This window comes from Lampris incognitus, chromosome 9 (genome assembly GCF_029633865.1).
Source record: "Lampris incognitus isolate fLamInc1 chromosome 9, fLamInc1.hap2, whole genome shotgun sequence".
Classification (NCBI taxonomy): Eukaryota; Metazoa; Chordata; class Actinopteri; order Lampriformes; family Lampridae; genus Lampris; species Lampris incognitus.
Window position 1 is genome coordinate 17397209 of NC_079219.1, and position 19647 is coordinate 17416855.

General features: G+C 43.4%; 1 protein-coding gene across 1 annotated transcript in view; it reads left to right on the forward strand.

The window, feature by feature from the left end:
* Positions 1 to 19647, forward strand: part of sntb1 (syntrophin, basic 1) — an 85630-nt gene that overhangs the window by 28149 nt on the left and 37834 nt on the right. The window contains exon 2 of the mRNA XM_056285767.1: positions 8039 to 8279. Coding sequence (XP_056141742.1) covers positions 8039 to 8279 — 241 coding nt within the window. The remainder of the gene's footprint in view (positions 1 to 8038; positions 8280 to 19647) is intronic.

Genomic DNA, 19647 nt, shown 5'->3' on the forward strand with positions numbered 1-19647 from the left:
GTCTCCTTGCCTGCCGCCCAATGACTGCTGGGATAAGCTCCAGCATCCCCGTGACCCTGAGAGCAGGATAAGCGGTTTGGATAATAGATGGATGGTACATGTTCCGAAAAGTTTGGGAACCTCTTTTTCCCGCATTTTTCTCCCCAATTGTAATTAGCCAATTACCCCACTCTTACCCACATCCAGCTTCCCACCCGCAAACATGGCCAATTGTGTCTGTAGGGACCTCTGACCAAGCCGGGACTTCGAACCAGAGAGCCTCGTGTTGGTAGGCAACAGAATATACCGCTACGCTACCCGGACGCCCAGTATGGAAACCTCTGCACCAGAGGAAGTCAGGGGGCCTTACGTCAGGGGGGGGGGGGGCAGTCGACTCAGGGACACAACGTATTTTAAAAACGTTAAGCATTAGAAATGTATTAATAAGAAAAAAATTAGTGAGGAACATTATAAATAAGGCTATACAACAGTAATGAAAAATGTAGAATTTGTTTGATTTATATTACTTATATTTGTAACTCAAGTTAAGCAAACGTGATTGGGGGCATGGCACTTCAGCCTACCTGTGTTAAAATTAGATTATTTTCAATGTAATTAATCCTGGGTACATATCGTTGTGTTCTATGTGGGGGGGGGGGTTAACCATGTAAGACAAGCTTTTAGAAATAAGTGTTAGCCCATTTTTACACAAAATATACTGTATTATGTCACAGGGACTCAAATGGCACCGAATGCTAGGAACATCCCAGCGGTCATTTGCAGCAAGACAAGATCTTCTTTATAGGGGACCCTATCTTTCCCTGTCTAGACAGCAGCTCCCTCTCCACAGAACCTCATCACTAATGAATGGGGTATCGTTAGGAAGAATTACTTTTTCTGCTTCTGTAGACAGAGACAGCACAGGCACAAATGTACCATTAATGGTGACGCCGCTTTCGACCGCGGCGTTCACTTTGTGCAGCGCACCATTGAAATTGTTAACCTGGTGCCCTCCATCACCACCACCACCTCCACCTGCCGACCAGCGCACGCCAGTCAGCGCAAACACACATGTCCCCTCCCCCAATCTATATATACACCACTAACTACAACTAAACACCACCACAACTTAAAGCAAACTTAGAAACACAAGTTAGAAGAAAAAAGTTTGAAGTCACACACTTGAGTTCGCTTCCACACGCTCGCTCACTCCCACACACTCAAGCATGCACAGAGAGAGAGAGAGAGAGAGAGAGAGAGAGAGAGAGAGAGAGAGAGAGAGAGAGAGAGAGAGAGAGAGAGAGAGAGAGAGAGAGAGTGTTTGAATATGCAAATGGCAAGTATGCCAGCTGGTTAGAGCAATTAAACAATGCACAGAATGTGTGTGCGCCGGGAAGACAAAGGTAGGAAAATTAAAACTGACTTAAGTCATGCAAGAGCAACCCAACATTCAACCTCATTTTCAATTAGCACTTAAGTAGAGCTTCTTTATAGAAAACCATCATTATTCTCTCCAAGTTCTTCTCATTCTGTTGAGGTTATATCGAGCTTATTGAACAGAATTGTAATGAACTAGAAATAGACCCCGAGGGAATGCACACACACACACACACACACACACACACACACAAACACACACATGCACAAGCACACACAGGATAATAATCATTAATATATGGGCATAACCCCATTTATTTTTCCCTTCAATGGAGTGGAAAGGCTACAGCCCTGTTTCTGGATAAAGGGATGCAAGGCAATGAGTTCTCATGGAGAAGTCACTTGGCAGGGTTTTAAGGGGTGAATGTCCTCCCTAGTAAACAAGACATGAAAAATGAGTGGTTAAATAAATACAATTTTTACCCAAATTACTTTCAGCTTGATCAGTTCACTGGGGGAATCTTCTTCAATATTCATATATAAACCTATTGCACAAAATACCCATGTCTGGTTAATACTAGTTTAGCTCTGCATCTTGCCACTGAATTGCTAATGAGCTGCAGTCATAATGATCATATGGAAATTGTTGAATCTTTAAAAAATGACACTAACCTTGCATTTTCAGTTTTTGCTTCTTTTCCAACGTCCCCTGTATTGAAGCTCTTATAAAGTAGGCGAGGATTTAGCCAGGCGCCCTGGCTGCTTGGCACGTTAAATTGTGTAATAGGTGGCTAGGAATCCTGTTCATGGCTTTTTGTCACACCATGTCCTCCCCCTTTCTCCCATATTTCCTCACACTCTCCACCGTGAACAAGGGAACTGGGGGAAAAGAAATCATATTTAGAAGTTTGTCAGGGAGGTCATTTGGTCCACTGAACGATGTTCTGCAACTCAGTGTGGGCATTTTTGAGTGAATGCTGGATTAGCACTTTCATAAAGAACAGTAACAATTGCCTCTCAGGATTACACTGAATTCACACACACACACACACACACACACACACACACACACACACACACACACACACACACACACACACACACACACACACACACACACACGTGCGTGCAAACACACAAACATGCATACAGCTACTACTGCTGGCCATTAACAACCAGGTTGTAGAGAGAGTGGATCATTTCAAATTCCTTGGGACTAAAATCGCCTCCTCCCTGAAATGGGAAGACCACTTCACCACCATCCAGAACTGTCTAAGGCAGCTTAGGAAATTTGGAGTATCAAGGGCTGCAATGTTACAGTTCTACAGAGCTGTACTAGAAAGTATGCTCACTTTCTCAATAACTGTATGGTTTGGCAATTCTGCAGCCCACGAGAAAGAACTGTTGGACATAGTCGTGCCCACAGCTTCAAAAACAGTTGGCTGTGAAATCCCTTCCATTTCTGAATTATCATCATCATCATCATCCTCATCATTGGCGGTCACTCGAAGTGAGTATGACTGCCCTCTCTGTTGGGTTGTCTACTTGTGGGTCTTCAGAAGGCTGTAGAGGCCGATCCACAATCCACATACTTTGGTGCAGTGTGGAAAGGGGAAAGTGGTGGTGCTTTTTCTCTCTCTTCTTACAGTGCTGTCGCTTTTTCTCTGCGGCACAGTGGAGCTCCATTTCATGACGTGCAGCTCCTCCCCGCACATATTTCTTCCAGGAGCGCCTATCCAGTGCAATGTGTTCCCAGTTGCTCGATGTGAGGTTGAATGTCTTCAGACTGGTCTTGATATTGTCCCGTAAATGTTTCTTTTGCCTGCTGGGAGCTCGCTGACCTTCCTTCAGCTGGGCATACAGGATCTGTTTGGGGAGACATGTGTTAGACATGCAGATGACAGAGAAAGAGGAAACTCGACGTTTAGAGAGAGGATTAAAGTTAAAAAAAAAGAAAAAAGAAAAGAGAAGAAAGCAATCGATGGCAAGGACAAACACGGTAGCTTTTCCTCGCTGGAGAGCGCCGAAAGAAGAGAAGTAATTACTCTCACTGCCAGAGGGGGAGACAAAACATCCGCACTGCAGGTTTAAGCGCATGTACTTTAATATGTCAATTTATTAAGGGCATGGGCCATATGGGTTTCAGTAACTGAATTATTGTAATATAATTCTAACAGAATGTTTTTGTGGCCACTTATTGTGTGGTTATATTTTTAGTCTCATCTTTGAGCACACCGAAACAAATTCCAAATCAACTGTAAAGTTGATATAGCAATAAATTAATGAATCTGAATCTTGAATCTTACACACATATACAGTACAAGACCCAGTTTGTTGATCCCAGATTTTTGCTCATGTCCCTCTGGGGCTTCATCAAGCTTTGCAACTCAGAAAATAAGGCAGTTCTTATGTTTCGGTTGTGTGCACACGCATTATCTCTTGTATGAAAACCTCATTACTCTGATTTCTTTTTCTCTGTTTTGTTTTGATTTCCTGCATTTTACATTTCACTCTTTCCTCTCTGTGCTAAGGCCAACATTAATTATGCCCATGAATCCTTTTACAAATGATTTCTTATTTGAAATGCATATTTTTGAGAAGTGAACTGATATTTGAAATGCAACATTCTCATCTGGCAGTAAAATATCCATATAAACCTGCTAAATTCAACAGTATTGTTCTTTGCCATGACTCATACTAACTATTCCAATAGTCATTTCATCCAATAGCAACAGATGTCAGTCTGCTGGGATTATTCAGCTGTGCAGCAAGATCAAATTGTCACTGTTGGGCCATTCATGACATTCACACATCATTCAGGCCCATTTCATCCTCTGTGCTACGTGTCAGCCTGTCATCTCTCCTCTACAGGTTGGCATTTAGGCTTGTCACACAAACTCATAATGGTCTATAGTGCTACCCCCCGAGAATAGCTCACATGCTAGATTACAAATGCCGCCAGCGATATGCCAATTACACCCAGTGCTTATAGTGGGATATGCCAATTAAGCATCCGGGGCATACTAAGAATTCAGGGCATTGAGGATGCAGAGAACATTCAGAGCACTCCCTGAAAACCTTCTGTTACTATTTCTGTCTTTGGCATGGATAAACATATGTCCTATACTCCCCTCACCCTTTTCTTTTCCAAAATCTTCCATAAAAAGCACCAAGTGAGAATATTTTTGCCCTTTGGCAGCTAAACCTTTCAGTGTCTATTCAATATTGACAACAATATTGTCAAAAATCCTACTTGCAGGTTGGATATTGGTTTATCGTCTATCATCATTGGTAGCATTACCTTACTGATGACGTCAGTGTCGTATCCAACAGTTCTGCCCTCTCCAATAGGAGAGGCAGCAGAATGTTTAAGCAGGCTAGATGACAGTAGGACTACTCAAATACGGTTTACATGGAGACGGATGGCCAAGTCAATCTGCATTGTCAGTCAACATTTTGACCTTGTTGACAAGAGGAAAAATAATCCTATGATAAATGTAGCCTTTCCACTCCCCGCTACACATTAATTAAGATATTTGCATATTATCATGCCACATTGTTTAATTAATGAGTTAAATGCAATTGCAAAACTTTATGATTCATTTGCCTTCTGTGCCCTTGCTAATTAAATCTAGTTAAACTCCTTAGAGAAACTTTTCTTTGTGGGAAGATGGCAGCGCGAATTCACATTTGCAGCGGGCTCACCCAGTACCGTCAATGGAGTGTCTTTGTCCACGACTGCGTCTAAGTTTGTGTCTTCGTTTGATGGCTGGGAGAGCGGGCGCTGGATCAGCTGGCAGAGCTTGGTCTGCTGCGTCCTGTGGGCCCAGGCACCACGGCCCTGCCTGGAGCTGCACCCGCAGGGGAAACATCAAGGGCGATCTGATTGGACGTGAAAACGGGGTGGGCTAAGCTAACTGCTAGCCCATGCAGACCGGCAGTTGCGATAACACCGAGGGCAGTCTTGCGGCAGCCTCGCCTAGCATTGACTGTGTTTTTTGGTGTCGTCGTGTGGAGTGCGGGGAGGTGTGTCGAAGTTGTCTGGCTGGGAGGGCTGGTATTGGATCAGCTGGGGGAGCCTGGTCTGCTGCGTCCAATGGGCCCAGGACCACGGCCCTGCCTGGAGCTGTGCCCGAGGAGGAAACACCGAGGGCGGTCTGACAGGATGCGGAAGCGGGGCAGGCTAAGCTAACTGCTAGCCCATGCAGACCGGCAGTTCTGACAGTCATCCTGGCTGGTGTTTTTTTTGTTTTGTTTTGTTTTGTTTTGTTTGTTTGTTTTTGTAGTTTAATGTAAGTGTTCTTGTAGTTTTCAGATATGTGTTTTTGTCTTTGTGTTGCACTGCTGTGGGGTGGGGGAAAAATATTTCATTTCATTTTGTGTATGCAAGTACATGAAATGAAATGACGAATAAAGCGTTCCTGATTACTGATTTTCAACACTTTTCTTTGCAAACAGGAAATAGTGTACAATGGGACCAAAAAATTGAGTAGACCCCTTCTAAGACTACAGTTACGCAAACTACTTTTTGTGCTTTGAAACATAAGGCAGCCCAAATTACTCTCTAGTTGGACTTTGTGCTAAAACAATGGCACAGCTAGAAATACCAACAAGCACACTGTTCAGCTGGACTGGATTCAGTTTTGGTTTATCGACTGGATTTCATTCAAACTCACTGAGGTATAAAATGGCTTTGGCATTTGACCTATGCAACCACTTGACAGATAAAAGAGAATGAATGGCTGATTTTCAGCATGTGAAAATAAGAAAAACTTGATTAACAGAGCATTTTCAAAACAACGTTTATATAATCTTGTACTTGTAAAAAGATCAGCGAGAGGAAATATGAGTAAAAAAAACATCATATAAGTCAACAAACCTTAAAATCAATGACATAATCACTGCACAGCCTGGGGACCCTCACTGCTTAGACCCACACACTTCTGGCTTGCAGAATGAGAAAAACCATTTACATAAAGCTGTGTTTCTGACTATGACGTTATAAAAGATCAGAAATCTGTGCAGGCGCCAAACTCTGAGCTTTAAAAATGACCAGTGAAAGGTTTAACAGGCAACGAATGTAGAGAGACCATCGCACACTTTGTTTTCTCAAGTTTCTTAGTGGGTTAAGTGTTTGAAACCTACTTGCTGCATTTTGAGCTGCAGGTGACAATTGCATGATCCATTAATATTATGAAAGGAATGAGTTAAAAGTGGATTCACCTCAACCACAGCCCCAAAATTGGCAATGCCAACTCAATAATACAAAAATGTATTTTACACAGGGACGTTTTGGACATACTGTAAGAGAACAGGAGTGCCAATCTTGAAATAAGCACCTCTGTCAAACAAAGATGTTGAGTTGTTTGTATGTGTAAAAAAAAAAAAAATGTTTAGCTGCTATCATGTTTTATAAATTTGCCGGCAGCCATACCAACATGTACCCTGGTTCTGCCGAATAACAGAAGCTAAGCAGATATGGGCTTGGCTAGTACTTGGATGGAAGACCTCCTGGGAAAATGAGTTGCTGCTGAAAGTAGTGTTAATGGGGGCAGTAGGGGACAGTTTTCCCCCTGGCCCTAATATATATATAATAAAAAAAAATATCCCAGTGCAGTGATGGGGACACTGTGCTGTAGGCAATGCCATCCTTCGGATGAGACGTTAAACCAAGGTCCTGACTCACTGTGGTCATTAAAGATCCCATGGCGCTTATCGCAAAGAGTAAGGGGTCCCCCAGTGTCCTGGCAAAATTCCCAACCTGGCTCTCCATCTGGCCACCTAATCACCCCCTGTGTAATTCGCTCAATGATTCTTCCCTCTCCACCTCAAACTGATGTGTGGTGAGCGTTCTGGTGCAAAATGGCTGCCGTGCATCACTTCACATGGCCACACATTGGTGGTGGTTGAGATGAGTTACCCCCTTCACAGTGAAGCGCTTCGGGTATCAAGATAAAGCGCTATATAAATGTAATCCATTAAATTTGTCCATTTGAATCACTAATGGCATGTCCAGAATTAGATGATGTCCGACAAAGCTACAATATGGCCATGGGTGGCCAGCGACATTGTCACTAAGTCGCCTTTCAAGTGGCGCTCAAGTGCTCAGTGATGTGGATAACGCCGCCATGGACTTATGTACCATGAAATGTGTGTGTCAAAATACACAGCTCACTTCAGCCAAAAATGTAATGTTGCATACCCGGTGCTCCAATGACTGCTGCCACCCTCTGCCAAGCCTCATTTTTTATTCATGTCTTGGTAAGTGAAAAGTTGGGTATTAGGCTAATAGCCATTTTTTATTCCATTTAGGTGGAACTAAGAATTTAAAGGAGAGAGGGGAAGGGGAGTGTGAATCGTGCAACAACTATAAATTATGATTGGTTGATGCTTTGCTGCATCATTAGAGCTCTAAAAAGGTTTAGGCCAGCTCATCTTTGGTTTATAGCGCATCACGATGCCTGTCACGCTGTGCCGTGTGTCGGCCATATGTTAGTAGCTTCATGTCTCCAGCTTCCGTTGAAAATAATTTGCAGGGCTGTTGCTTTGGCACTGGTGATATGAACGTCACATATAGATGACCAAAAGTGACCCAAACATGTAGACCTCAATGTTTTATGCATGCAACAGCTTAAACTGGAAAGCGCTTTGCATTTCCTCATCCTTCCCTCTCCCTCCTCAGTCAAGTACATGCGAGAGGCCACACCCTACGTCAAGAAGGGCTCCCCCGTGTCAGAGATCAGCTGGGAAACCCCTCCTCCCGAGTCGCCCCGGCTTGGCAGTTCTCCCCTCACCTCCCCTTGTGAGCCTCCAAGCCCTCCTCCTCCTGCCCCCTCACTGTCCCTGCAAGGAGACAGGAGGTGCATACCACTGAAGATGTGCTACGTCACACGAGCCATGACCACACCGGACCCTGAGAACAGGTAGGTAAGACACACACTCACGGACACACACTCACTGACACATGCACACGCACACGCACATGCATGTTGAAATAATATCAGTGTCTTTTAATGAGAGTAGAGATCGTCTAGGGTTTTGGTTGTTGTAATATTGTGATATAACGTAAATGTCGTCATCCCCAGGCTGCATTACAGTAAAGTGATAACAGTTTTCTTAATACATCAGACTGTTTTAATCTGAGTGAAATGAACACTGAATGCCTCTACCTACTTGGTCATCATATCCACTTTACTAATAGTCATTTCTGAAAAATTGTTGTGTGTAACAATCTTATGAAAGTACCGATAGTCATCCCCAAAATATTGTCAAATTATCGATACCGCGGTACATATTCAGTGAAAACTACCGTGGTATTCGGCGTTTATTTGTATCGACCAGCCAGACAAGTACAGAGAAAAATCGTTCTGCACGAGTTTAAAGTCACTCAAAATTTCTCATTCATTCCCAGTCATATATACACCTAGATTTATTTCATTGTGTGCCCCCCCCCGTGCCTCACAGATTAATGACAAGTTAATTAACATTGACCATAAGTGCACACAAAGCTGTGGCACCGTCCGCCTCTGTTATATCCTCCAAAGTTTCAGCGTTTCAACAGAAAGCTGATGGTTAACTCGCTTAACCACAGGCGCCTGCCTTTTCCCCTGCCCCTTTACAGAACAATACGACAGTAAAGATTAAAAAAACACACACACACTCCTCTGCTTTAATGATGCCTTTCTTCTCCACTCAGGAGGGATTAATTGACTATGCTTTTACAGACAGGCTTTTCGAGATTCTTTTAAGACCGTTTTTTGTAGTTTTCCGAGAAGACAGGCATTTGAACTGGTGGTTCAATAATTCCCTGTCACATGGCGAGGCTGGCGAATCAGCAGGGGGTGGTGCTTTACAAGGTGTCGTCAAGTTAATTGGTTGGAAATCTGACAATGGCCCAATCAAACAGCATGGGGGCACGGAGCATTTTACCGTCTGTTTATTTATTAAACTTTTTCCTTTTTTAAAATTTGTTTTATTTTTTTGCTCTTTCTGTAATTATGTCTTCCTCTGTTCTTTGCATTTTCCCGCCCTCACGTCCCTCTATTTTCATCTCTGTCTCTCTCTCTCTCTCCCTCTCTCTATCCTTTCTGCATCTCTATATCTTTCTCACCATGCTATCGTTATTTTTTTCCCTCTTTCCCTTTCCACATCTCATCCTCTCGCCCTCTATATCCTTCCCTCTGATTCTCTCTCTCCTTCTCCTGATGTCTTCATCCATATCCGCCCGTCCTACCCATCTGTCATCATTTCTGTCTTATCCCTGTCACTCAATCCTGCTGTTGAGTTTATTTATCTCCCTCTCTCTGTCTCCCGCTCTCTCTTCGCTCTCTCTGTTTCCCCTTTTCTCTCCCCCTGCTCTGCTTCTCGCGTTTCATTTCTTTCTCCGTTCTCTCGGTGTCGTTGTCATTCTCCTCAGCTTGCGTCTCTTCACACTTGACAATGTTTCATCTGTCTGAACGTCGCATCAACGGCATTGCCAATAGCAATCTGTCGAAAACAGGGGAAGTGAAAATTGATATGTTTATTTGTTTACTCGCAAATTATCTCGTCCAGACTCTTTCTCTTTCTCTCCTCCCTCTCCATCTATTTACGTCCGTCCTCCGGTCTTTATCTTTCTCTCCCTCCGTCCGCGCCTGTCCCTCTCTGCATATGTGTGATGTTAGAAGTCTGTTAAGCTCTCAGATAGTTCAACCTCACTGGACTTCAAAGCCGCTGAAGATGGCGACGACATCAAAGTCGAATCGTAACAATGAGAGCGGGCATCAAAGTTCCTCTGCCTGTATGGCCATTGTGAGACGGCTAAATGCTGAAACATGTACAAACGAGGAGCTGAACACACACTTAAACACTAACACACACAATTATGTAAACAACCACATACAAACTAACAAAACAGCCCTCTCTGTTCAGAGTTGTATCCCTGACCAGAGTACATGGTTCTCTGAAGGCACTGCATCTTTTAAAACATAATTCAATGGAGATGTTTTGGAAAATTTTCCATTTATTTCACGACTCGACAACCGATAAGGGTCATGCAAGTGATACCCCTCTTTATTGTCCGTCATACACAGCAAACTTTATTAGGTAGGGATTTATGTTAAACGTTTGACCCCCATTTATGACTCAGAGTATTTCTTCATGTTTGGGTTTTCGTTGGCTTTCCACGCTGTGATTCAGTGTCTGTAGCCCACTGGTGAGAGGAAGTGAGCTTGATAATGAAGGTTCGTTAGGTCAAAACCAAGATGGAACCAATTGGGATGGGAAACATGCGTTAGACATTGCTTTTTTTCCTCCCCAAAAAGCCACTGTTGAGGTGCCCGTTAGCAAGGCATGGAAAAGCCAACTGCTTGCCACTCGCTGGCCAAAAAGGTGCGAATTTATTTAATGTATGAGTATTATGCAAGACTTTTCCCTGGAGGTGCCAGGGAAGAGGAAAAGAGGAAGGCCGAAGAGGAGGTTTATGGATGTGGTGAGGGAGGACATGCAGGTGGCTGGTGTGACAGAGGAAGATGCAGAGGACAGGAAGAAATGGAAACGGGTCCACGGTGGTGTAGCGGTCTAAGCATCGGCTTTGTGTCAATGCAGTTGCCCACTGGGGACCGGGGTTCACGCCCCGGTCTCATCAGATCCGACTATGGCCGGACTGGATGAAGCAGCAATAATTGGCAACGCTGTCTTCGGGAGTGGGGCGGAGTCAGCTTGTGTTCGTCACATGAATGCATTTCTGTGTGTCGGAAAAAGCAGTGGTTCGGCCTGGACTCGCCTTGTCACGGAAGTGGCGAGGCGTCTCCTTCGAGACTGCCAGCTGGAGAGATGCAGTTGTCAAATGCATGCAGTACGAGGGTGGGTGTTTGAACTAAAATAGGGATCGATTGGCCACTAAATTGGGAGAAAAAGGGAAAAATTCAGAGAAATGGAAACGGATGATCCGCTGTGGCGACCCCTAACGGGGGCAGCCAAAAGTAGTAGTAGTAGTATTATGCAAGACTTTTCTGAAATGTGCTCACATACCCAGCAGATAAAAAGTGAATAGACCTGCATCGCCTCAAAAAATGTAATCTGGGGACCATGACCTTAAAAAATCCTGTGGAGGTAAAGGAGAATGTTTGGCATGTATCTCAACTTGATTTACACAATTCTGTCTTAAAGGGGTTATGCAATGAAAATGCTTTGAGTCATTCAGTCCTATTTGTTTAAACCCTTGACTTGCCTCTGACTCACCCTTTTTGCGAACATGAGGCTAAGACATTTTCCTGAGGAAAAAACATTAAAATGACCCACCTCTAAAACTTCACATGAATCTGTATCATGTTAATCATATCTAACTGCCGTGTCCTGGCCAAATGTGCGTGTTTTAAGAGCAGGGTTACGTAATCTGACAGCCCCACAAATCGGTAAATCACATCGTCAGTGGACATTATTAGGTAAGCTATACATCAATCAAAGGGGCCACCTTCATGTTCATGAAGGCAGGACAAATCTGCTCAGACACAGTTTTGGTAAGCAGCGAGTCTATGGAAAAAGTTTGTAAAGTCCCTAAATTACAAAGAAAAGTGATACAACATGAATGGATTGCATTTGCATAACACTTTTCTCGCTGCAACAGCCACTCGTAGCACTTTTCAATCACTGAATGCTTTACATTCACCCATGCACATGCACACACACACACACATACACACACATGCACATACATACACACACAACACACACGCGCGCCAGCATCAAGCATGCAAGGTAAGAACCAGCTCACTGGGACCAGTTAGGGGTTAGCTGTCTGCTCAAGGACACCTCGACATTTTTGCCAAGGATCGAACTGGCAACCCTCCAGATAACAGACGACCCGCTCTACCTCCGCGCCACTGCCGCCTCAACAGACATTGTAATTTTTGTATTTCCTCAACATCAGTTTTTTCTTATTAAATTATAAGCATGTTATAACCTCTTTAAGGTGTGTGCTGTTAATAGTCAATGCTCAGTCAATGTTGAGGATGGGGTTGAACATTGACTTTATTGGCTGTAGATTTACTGCTTAGCTAGTCACAAAAAGACTGAGGATTGACAGTTTTACGAGCATGTGACTGCTGTCAAGGTGAACTCTGGCTAAGAGTCTCAGAAAGTTGAATCCGGACACGTTTATTGAGAGAAAAGTTTCATCACTCATCTAAGTGACCTCTTCAGTCTAAACTGACTGCAGGTATCCCCACCCTTATAAGCAATACAGTGGCATAATGACCAAAAACAACGATCAGTTTCATATACAAATTACTGTGACCATTAACTAGAGTTACAGTGGCCATGTGTACTATTCACAGAGGATTGGGGAGTAGTTGCAATCACAGCATTGTAAGATGGCGACAGATGTACTCTTGTGTTTTAATGTCTATATTGTATACCTCGAACATCATGGTCCATCATCAGTGTCAGTTTTCAGTGTGTGGCTACACAAGGCTGTGGTTCTGCAGCTTTTTGGTTTGAGAAGTTTCGGGGCAGATTTGTAGGCATTGATAAGATCCAAGAGCGGCAGTGGTTAGGGTGGCTGCCTCACAGCAGAAAGGTCCTGGGTTCGAGCCCCGGGGTAGTCATCCTGGGTCGTCCTTTATGTGGAGTTTGCATGTTCTCCCCATGTCTGCGTGGGTTTCCTCCGGGTGCTCCGGTTTCCTCCCACAGTCCAGAGACATGTAGGTCAGGTGAATTGGCCATACTAAATTGTCCCTAGGTGTGAATCTGTGTGCGTGCGTGCGTGCATGCGTGCGTGCGGGCCCTGTGATGGCCTGGTGGCCTGTCCAGGGTGTGTGTCCGCCTGCCGCCCAAATGACTGCTGGGATAGGCTCCAGCTTCCCCGTGACCCTGAAAGCAGGATAAGCAGTTTGGATAATGGATTGATAAGATCCAAGGCCCAAACTGCCCTTGTACAACTTGTTTATTTTTTCAGTGCACTTTCTAACTAATCCTGTTACTCATGTTAGACAAAGATTCATTTTGATCTGTGTGATATGCGGTAAGCTTAGATATATATGCATTGCCAGGAAGAATCCCCTTTTGAATTACTGTACCTTGAATGTTACCTCACCACGCTAACAGTGTTATGAATGGAGCAACATTTTATTTCTTTCCAAGTTTATATGGTGACGGAACAGTTGAAGGACATTGGCATCTATTTAGTTGGTATTCCATATCAAAATAGGGCAATAATCAAGTTAATCTTCATCCCAAGTGTCCCAGATTTATAGCCGAACATTGAAGGAAAATTGCTTGTGGTTATTTGCACTATCGTGGTACTCCACCTCAGGGGAGAAATTGCTGGGAAAAACCTGCAGATAGACGCTGAAATAGGGGTCTCTACTCTGGCAGCCACCGAAGTATTAGTAATACAGTATGGATGCAGTATTAGAGGACCATCTTAGATATGCCTAAAAAGTGCAAAGTAACATCAAAGTCTCTATTCAGCTTTGCTAGATAACGTCATTAACGGGAAATTTTTCATTAAAGCCATTACTGAGGGCTTGTACCCAAGTATGAAAAGATAGTGTTTCCTAAAATATAAATTAAAACTGGGGAGCTTGTTTCTGATGAGCCACCGCCACTTAACAAGACCAATAAGGTAGCAGGTTTATAGTTCACAACAACCAAAAAAAAAATAAAAGAAGTGTTGGGCAAGATATTAAACCTGTACATGCTTAGTTGAGAGCCACTTTGAATAAGAAAGTCAGCTTCCTGAGCATTAGTCCCGGGGCAAGATAAAATTACTAATTTCAAGTTCTCTTATCAGAAGGTCTAAGAGGACCTGTCTTAAATGACAAGGAACTATGGCTTATCTTTTGTTTTACAAGACTCGGTGCAATACTGCATCCCTCCAAGGAATACGCTCTTTCTTTCAGTAGATGTTTAAACTGTTTATGGGCATGAGAGGATGGATAGGAGAGGAGGACGGGGAGGGCGGGAGGGGTGAGAAGGGATGACAAAGGAGAGGAGTTGGGGTAAATGAGAGGGGAGACAGAAAGCAGGGGCATAAAAGGAAAATTAAACTAAAAGGACAGGGAAATAGATGACGTGGAAAGGAGAAAAGAAATGAAGAAGAGAATTATCTGTTTCATCATTTTTACTTTGGGATAAAAAGGTTGACTGATTTTTCATTATCTGTTTCTTAATGTCAACCACTGGCATGACCCAAGTATCACATGATGAGGGCTTTATCCTTACCTTGTGTGTTGTTCCTCATATTAAGTCTATTTGTGTGCTATACCAATCAGCCAAAACATTAAAACCACCTGCCTAATATTGTATAGGTTCCCCTTATGCTGCCAAAACAGCTCTGACCCATCGAAGCATAGACTCCACAAGACCTTTGAAGGTGTCCTTTGGTATCTGGCACCAAGACATTAGCAGCAGATCCTTTAAGTCCTGTAAGTTGTGGGGGGGGGGGGGGGGTCTCCATGGATCGGACTTGTTTTTCCAACACATCCCACAGATACTCGATCAGATTGAGATCTGGGGAATTTGGAGGCCAAGACAACACCTTGAACTCTTTGTCATGTTCCTCAAACCATTCCTGAACAATGTGTGCAGTGTGGCAGGGTGCATTATCCTGCTGAAAGAGGTCTCTACCATCGGGGAATACTGTTGCCATGAAGGGGTGTACGTGGTCTGCAAAGATATTTAGGTCGGTGGCATGTGTCAAAGTAAAATCCACATGAATACCAGCACCCAAGGTTTTCCAGCAGAACATTGCCCAGAGCATCACACTACCTCCGCCGGCATGCCTTCTTCCCATAGTGCATTCTGGTGCCATCTCTTCCCCAGGTAAACAATTCACACGCACCCAGCCATCTACATGATATAAAAGACCAGGCCACCTTCTTCCATTGCTCCATGGTCCAGTTCTTATGCTCACGTGCCCATTGTAGGTGCTTTTGGTGATGGGCAGGAGTCATCATGGGCACTCTGACTGGTCTGCGGCTACACAGCCCCATATGCAGCAAGCTGTGATGCACTGTGTGTTCTGACACCTGTCTATCATAGCCAGCATTCACTTTTTCAGCAATTTGAGCTACAGTAGCTCTTCTGTAGGATCTGACTAGACAGGCTAGCCTTCACTCCCCGTGCACATCAGTGAGCCTTGGGCATCCATGACCCTGTTGCCTGTTCACTGGTTGTCCTTCCTTGGACCACTTTTGGTAGGTACTGAGTGACCACTGCATACTGGGAACACCCCGCAAGACCTGCCGTTTTGGAGATGCTCCGACCCCGATGTCTAACAATCACAATTTGGCCCTTGTCAAAGTTGCTCAGATCCTTACACTTGCCCATTTTTCCTGCTTCCAACCCATCAACTTCAAGAACTGACTGTTCACTTGCTGCCTAATATATCCCACCCCTTGACAGGTGTCATTGCAATGAGATAATCAATATTATTCACTTACCTGTCAGTGATTTTAATGTTTTGATTGGTCATCATATATTCACACCTTTTGGACTAGATTTAAAAGTCCTATAGTTTACTGGCTTTCAGCACTTATATATATAATTCCAAGTAGTCTAGAAAACATATTACTCATGTTCTCATCTAAAATTATCATAATAATTCCTAACAATTACTCTAAAATGTATAATAATAAAAAAATCTAAATCTAATTTTCTGAATTGATTATCAGGCAACTTCTTTCTTCTCTCTGACTCAACGAGGTGTTTTCTCTGGGTGTAGTATATATATTCTTATACTTTGCATATTTATTATTCACTGCCCTGATTAGAAGCCTGACCAGTGAGTGACAGGTGACACCCCACAGCCGGGTTCAATGCAAATGCTGAACTGAACCGTGCCTCATTCAGAAGGCAATTGGGAGAAAAGTGAGCCGAGTACAGCATAGTGTGAGTGCTAGCTTCTGCTTGCCATTCATTGTAAATAAATTTCAACCATTTCTGCAGGCTCCTCTTGTCCTTTGGAAGATGCATGTAAATATTTTTTTTGTGGACTGATAGCTAGAAACAACACACACACACAACGTTTCTTGTCATGTTGCAAGTCACTTGTCACTCTTAGCTATGCTTACCATTGTGAAGACAGTTGAAATGTGACCTGGCTCTCAGAAGAAGCCGACAATGGGCAAGTTTATACACAAGTCATTAAAGTTGAGTTAAATAGGGTTTAGCAGTCATTATCACATGCATGCTGTCAGCCCAACACCAAATAGTTCCCACCCTTGTGAAAAAGGCGTCCGCGGACCAAGCTAAAACATCTATTATATTAAAAACTACACCAATCTGTATGAGAACACTTTTATACTCTAATATAGATTGTAGAATTGGTAGGTTAGCTGTTCAACAGAAACATTACCACATCATCATCACGTTTCACATCTTTTTACTGTTTCAGTAGGAACGTGTTTGCTGCTGCACCAGTGTTTTTTCTCCAACCTTGGTAAAGATGCCAGTTAGTATTATGTAACCTGACTGCATGGTCCAGATGGATAAAATATGTTTATTAATAGAGAAATTATTTTACCTTTCAGTCAGAAACGACTGGCTGATTTTACAAAGGCCCGGGTGTGATGTACAATCTGGGACTCGTTCAGTCTGGCTTGTTTAGTCTGGTCTTTTTTCTTTCTTTCTTTTTTCTGATACAAGATCAGCAAAATGGGAAGTAGCACCAACTTCATGATTTCCCAACACATAAATATCATTTCATGTTGCTCAGTCAGTACTCCTCCTCACCTCACCTATCCCATAACCTCTCGAGAGGTCATTGGGGCACTGCTGTTGAATCCGCAACCAGTCCTTGCCATCTCTGTCTGTCCTCAACTGCCCTCTGTAAGCTGGCAAAGTCAAGGCCTGTCCACTCTGATGTTACATAGCCATCTCTTCTTCTGTCTTCCTCGTCTTCGCCCGCCCCTCACTGTGCCTTGCAGGATGGTCTTGGCAAGGCCAAAACTTCTCGAGATGTGACCATACCATTTCAGTTTTCTCTTCTTGACTATTGTCAACAAGTCTTCACGTGTTCCAATGGCTTGTGTAATCCTTCTTCTCACCTCTTCATTCGTAATATGGTCTCTATATGAGATGGCTAGAATCTTTCTGTAGCGCCTCATCTCCATTGCGCTTATTCTTCTTTGGAGATCTGCTGTGAATGTCCAAGTTTCACATGCATAAAAAAAGATGGAGATGACTAGTGAGCGCATCAATCTGACTTTAGACCCAGTACTAATGTTTTTGTCTTTCCAGATTGATTTTAACCTTGTGAGTGCCGTAGTCGCTTGTGCAATGCGAGAAAGGACTTCCTGTTCGGACCCTTCATCTGTGACGATGGCTCTAAGATATATAAATTTGTTGACTGTCGAGAATGTTTGGCCATAGACCTGAATGTTACTGGTAATGCCATTGGTGTTATCAGTTATTAGTTTGGTTTTTTTTGGCACTGATCTCCATGCCGTATGCATTTGATATCTTGTGAAGGTGTTCAGCCAGGCTTGTCAGCTCTTGTTCATTACCGATCAGGCTGTCAATTTCATTAGTAAAACGGAGGTTTGTGATTGTTTCTCTCCCAATGCTGACCATTCCATCATGGTCTTCCAGTGCATCTGTCATTATTCTCTCCAGGAAAGTGTTGAAGAGAAATGGCGAGAGCAAGCAACCTTGACGGACGCCTACTGTCATGCGGAAGCAGTCTCCAATTGCCCTGTTGTAGTACGCTGCACTAGTTGCTTTGTCATATAGTTGCTCAACTACTTGTTCAAGGTTTGGGCTGATGTTGTATTTCTTCATGGTGGCCCATAATGCCTCATGCCAGATCCTGTCGAACACCTTTTTGAAATCAATGAAAATGTGGTACAGTTGTTGATGGTGTTGTAGGTATTTTTCTCACAGAATTCTGAGGTTAAAAATTTGCTCTGTAGTACTCCTTCCCTTTCTAAACCCTGCCTGCTCTTCTGCTATTATCAGTTCCGCTTGCGGTTTCAGTCTGTTCCGTATAATCCTCAGTAGTATTTTTGCTAGGATGACTGATGAGACTGGTGGTCCAGTAATTGTTGTACTGTTGCAGGTTGCCTTTTTTAGGAAGTGTGATGATGAGTGATTGTGTCCAAGGCTTGGGCTACTGTCCTGTCCTCCATGTCTTATTACAAATGTAAGTTAAAGCACTGATCCTCATATCTCCTCCAGCCTGCACTAGGTATGTTGTTGACTCCTGCAGATTTGCCTTTCTTTAACGCTTTTACAGCCTCTTCTACCTCTTCTCTAAGAATTAAATCATTTCTATCAACCTCTCTGTCATTGTTGCAGGAAACGTTTAATACTGAAGGATCTGCTTCTATCTTGTGGTTGTATAATTCTGCACAGTATTCTTTCCATCTTTCTAATACTTGCTTCTTTTCTACTAGATTTTTTTCCATTTTTGTCTTAGATCGTGGAGACTCTGCTCTGCTTGGTGCTTGTGAGGTCTTTTACAAGTTGGTATGCCTTTTTCCTATTGTTCTTACTCAAGCTATCTTCAGTGTCTTTGCACTGGTCTTCTATCCATGTCTGTTTGGCTTTCCTCATTCCTTTCTTGATATTGTTGTTCAATTCTCTGTACTTTTGTGCTCCGTCTGCATTTCCGTTTTTTTAAGTCGTCTTCTCTCATCGCACATAGCAAGCAGAACTAAAGAAACCCACGGCTTGTTCTTTGGTCTGATCGGCCCATTTACGCAAGTAAATGGGACGGTCAGTCTCATCATTGAAGTGTCAGTCTCATCATTGAAAATGAGAAGTGATGCAAAGTTTCCCCCTATGGTTGCTTGAAAGGTTTTAGCTACGTCCGGATCTTTCAGCTTCTCCAGATTGAACCTGAGTCGTGTATACTGTGGGTTTTTGATGTTTTTCAGATGCAGACGGAATGATAGCATCACCAGGCCATGGTCGCTGCCGATGTCAGCCCCAGGAAAGGTCTGAGTTCTGCTAGTGTTGCTTGTGCGAAAGCGTTTCTTCACCAGGATGTAGTTGATTTGATTGTGATGGTTTCTGTTTGGACTGTGCCATGTCCATCTTCTGGATTTCTTGTGAGGTCCGAGCGTGTTTGCAAGGATCAGGTTGTTGTAGCTGGCAAATTCTAGAAATCACAAACTGCTTTCATTTGTTTCAGGGTTGCAGTGTGGACCATGCACGTTACTCCAATCACTATGCGTGTCCTTTCCCACTTTCGCGTTCCAATCTCCTTGTACAATGACAATGTCTTTCTTCGGAATTTGGTTCAGGACTTCTTAGAATCATAGAATTCTTCAACTTCGTCAGTGCTAAGACTACACAACCCCCATTTTC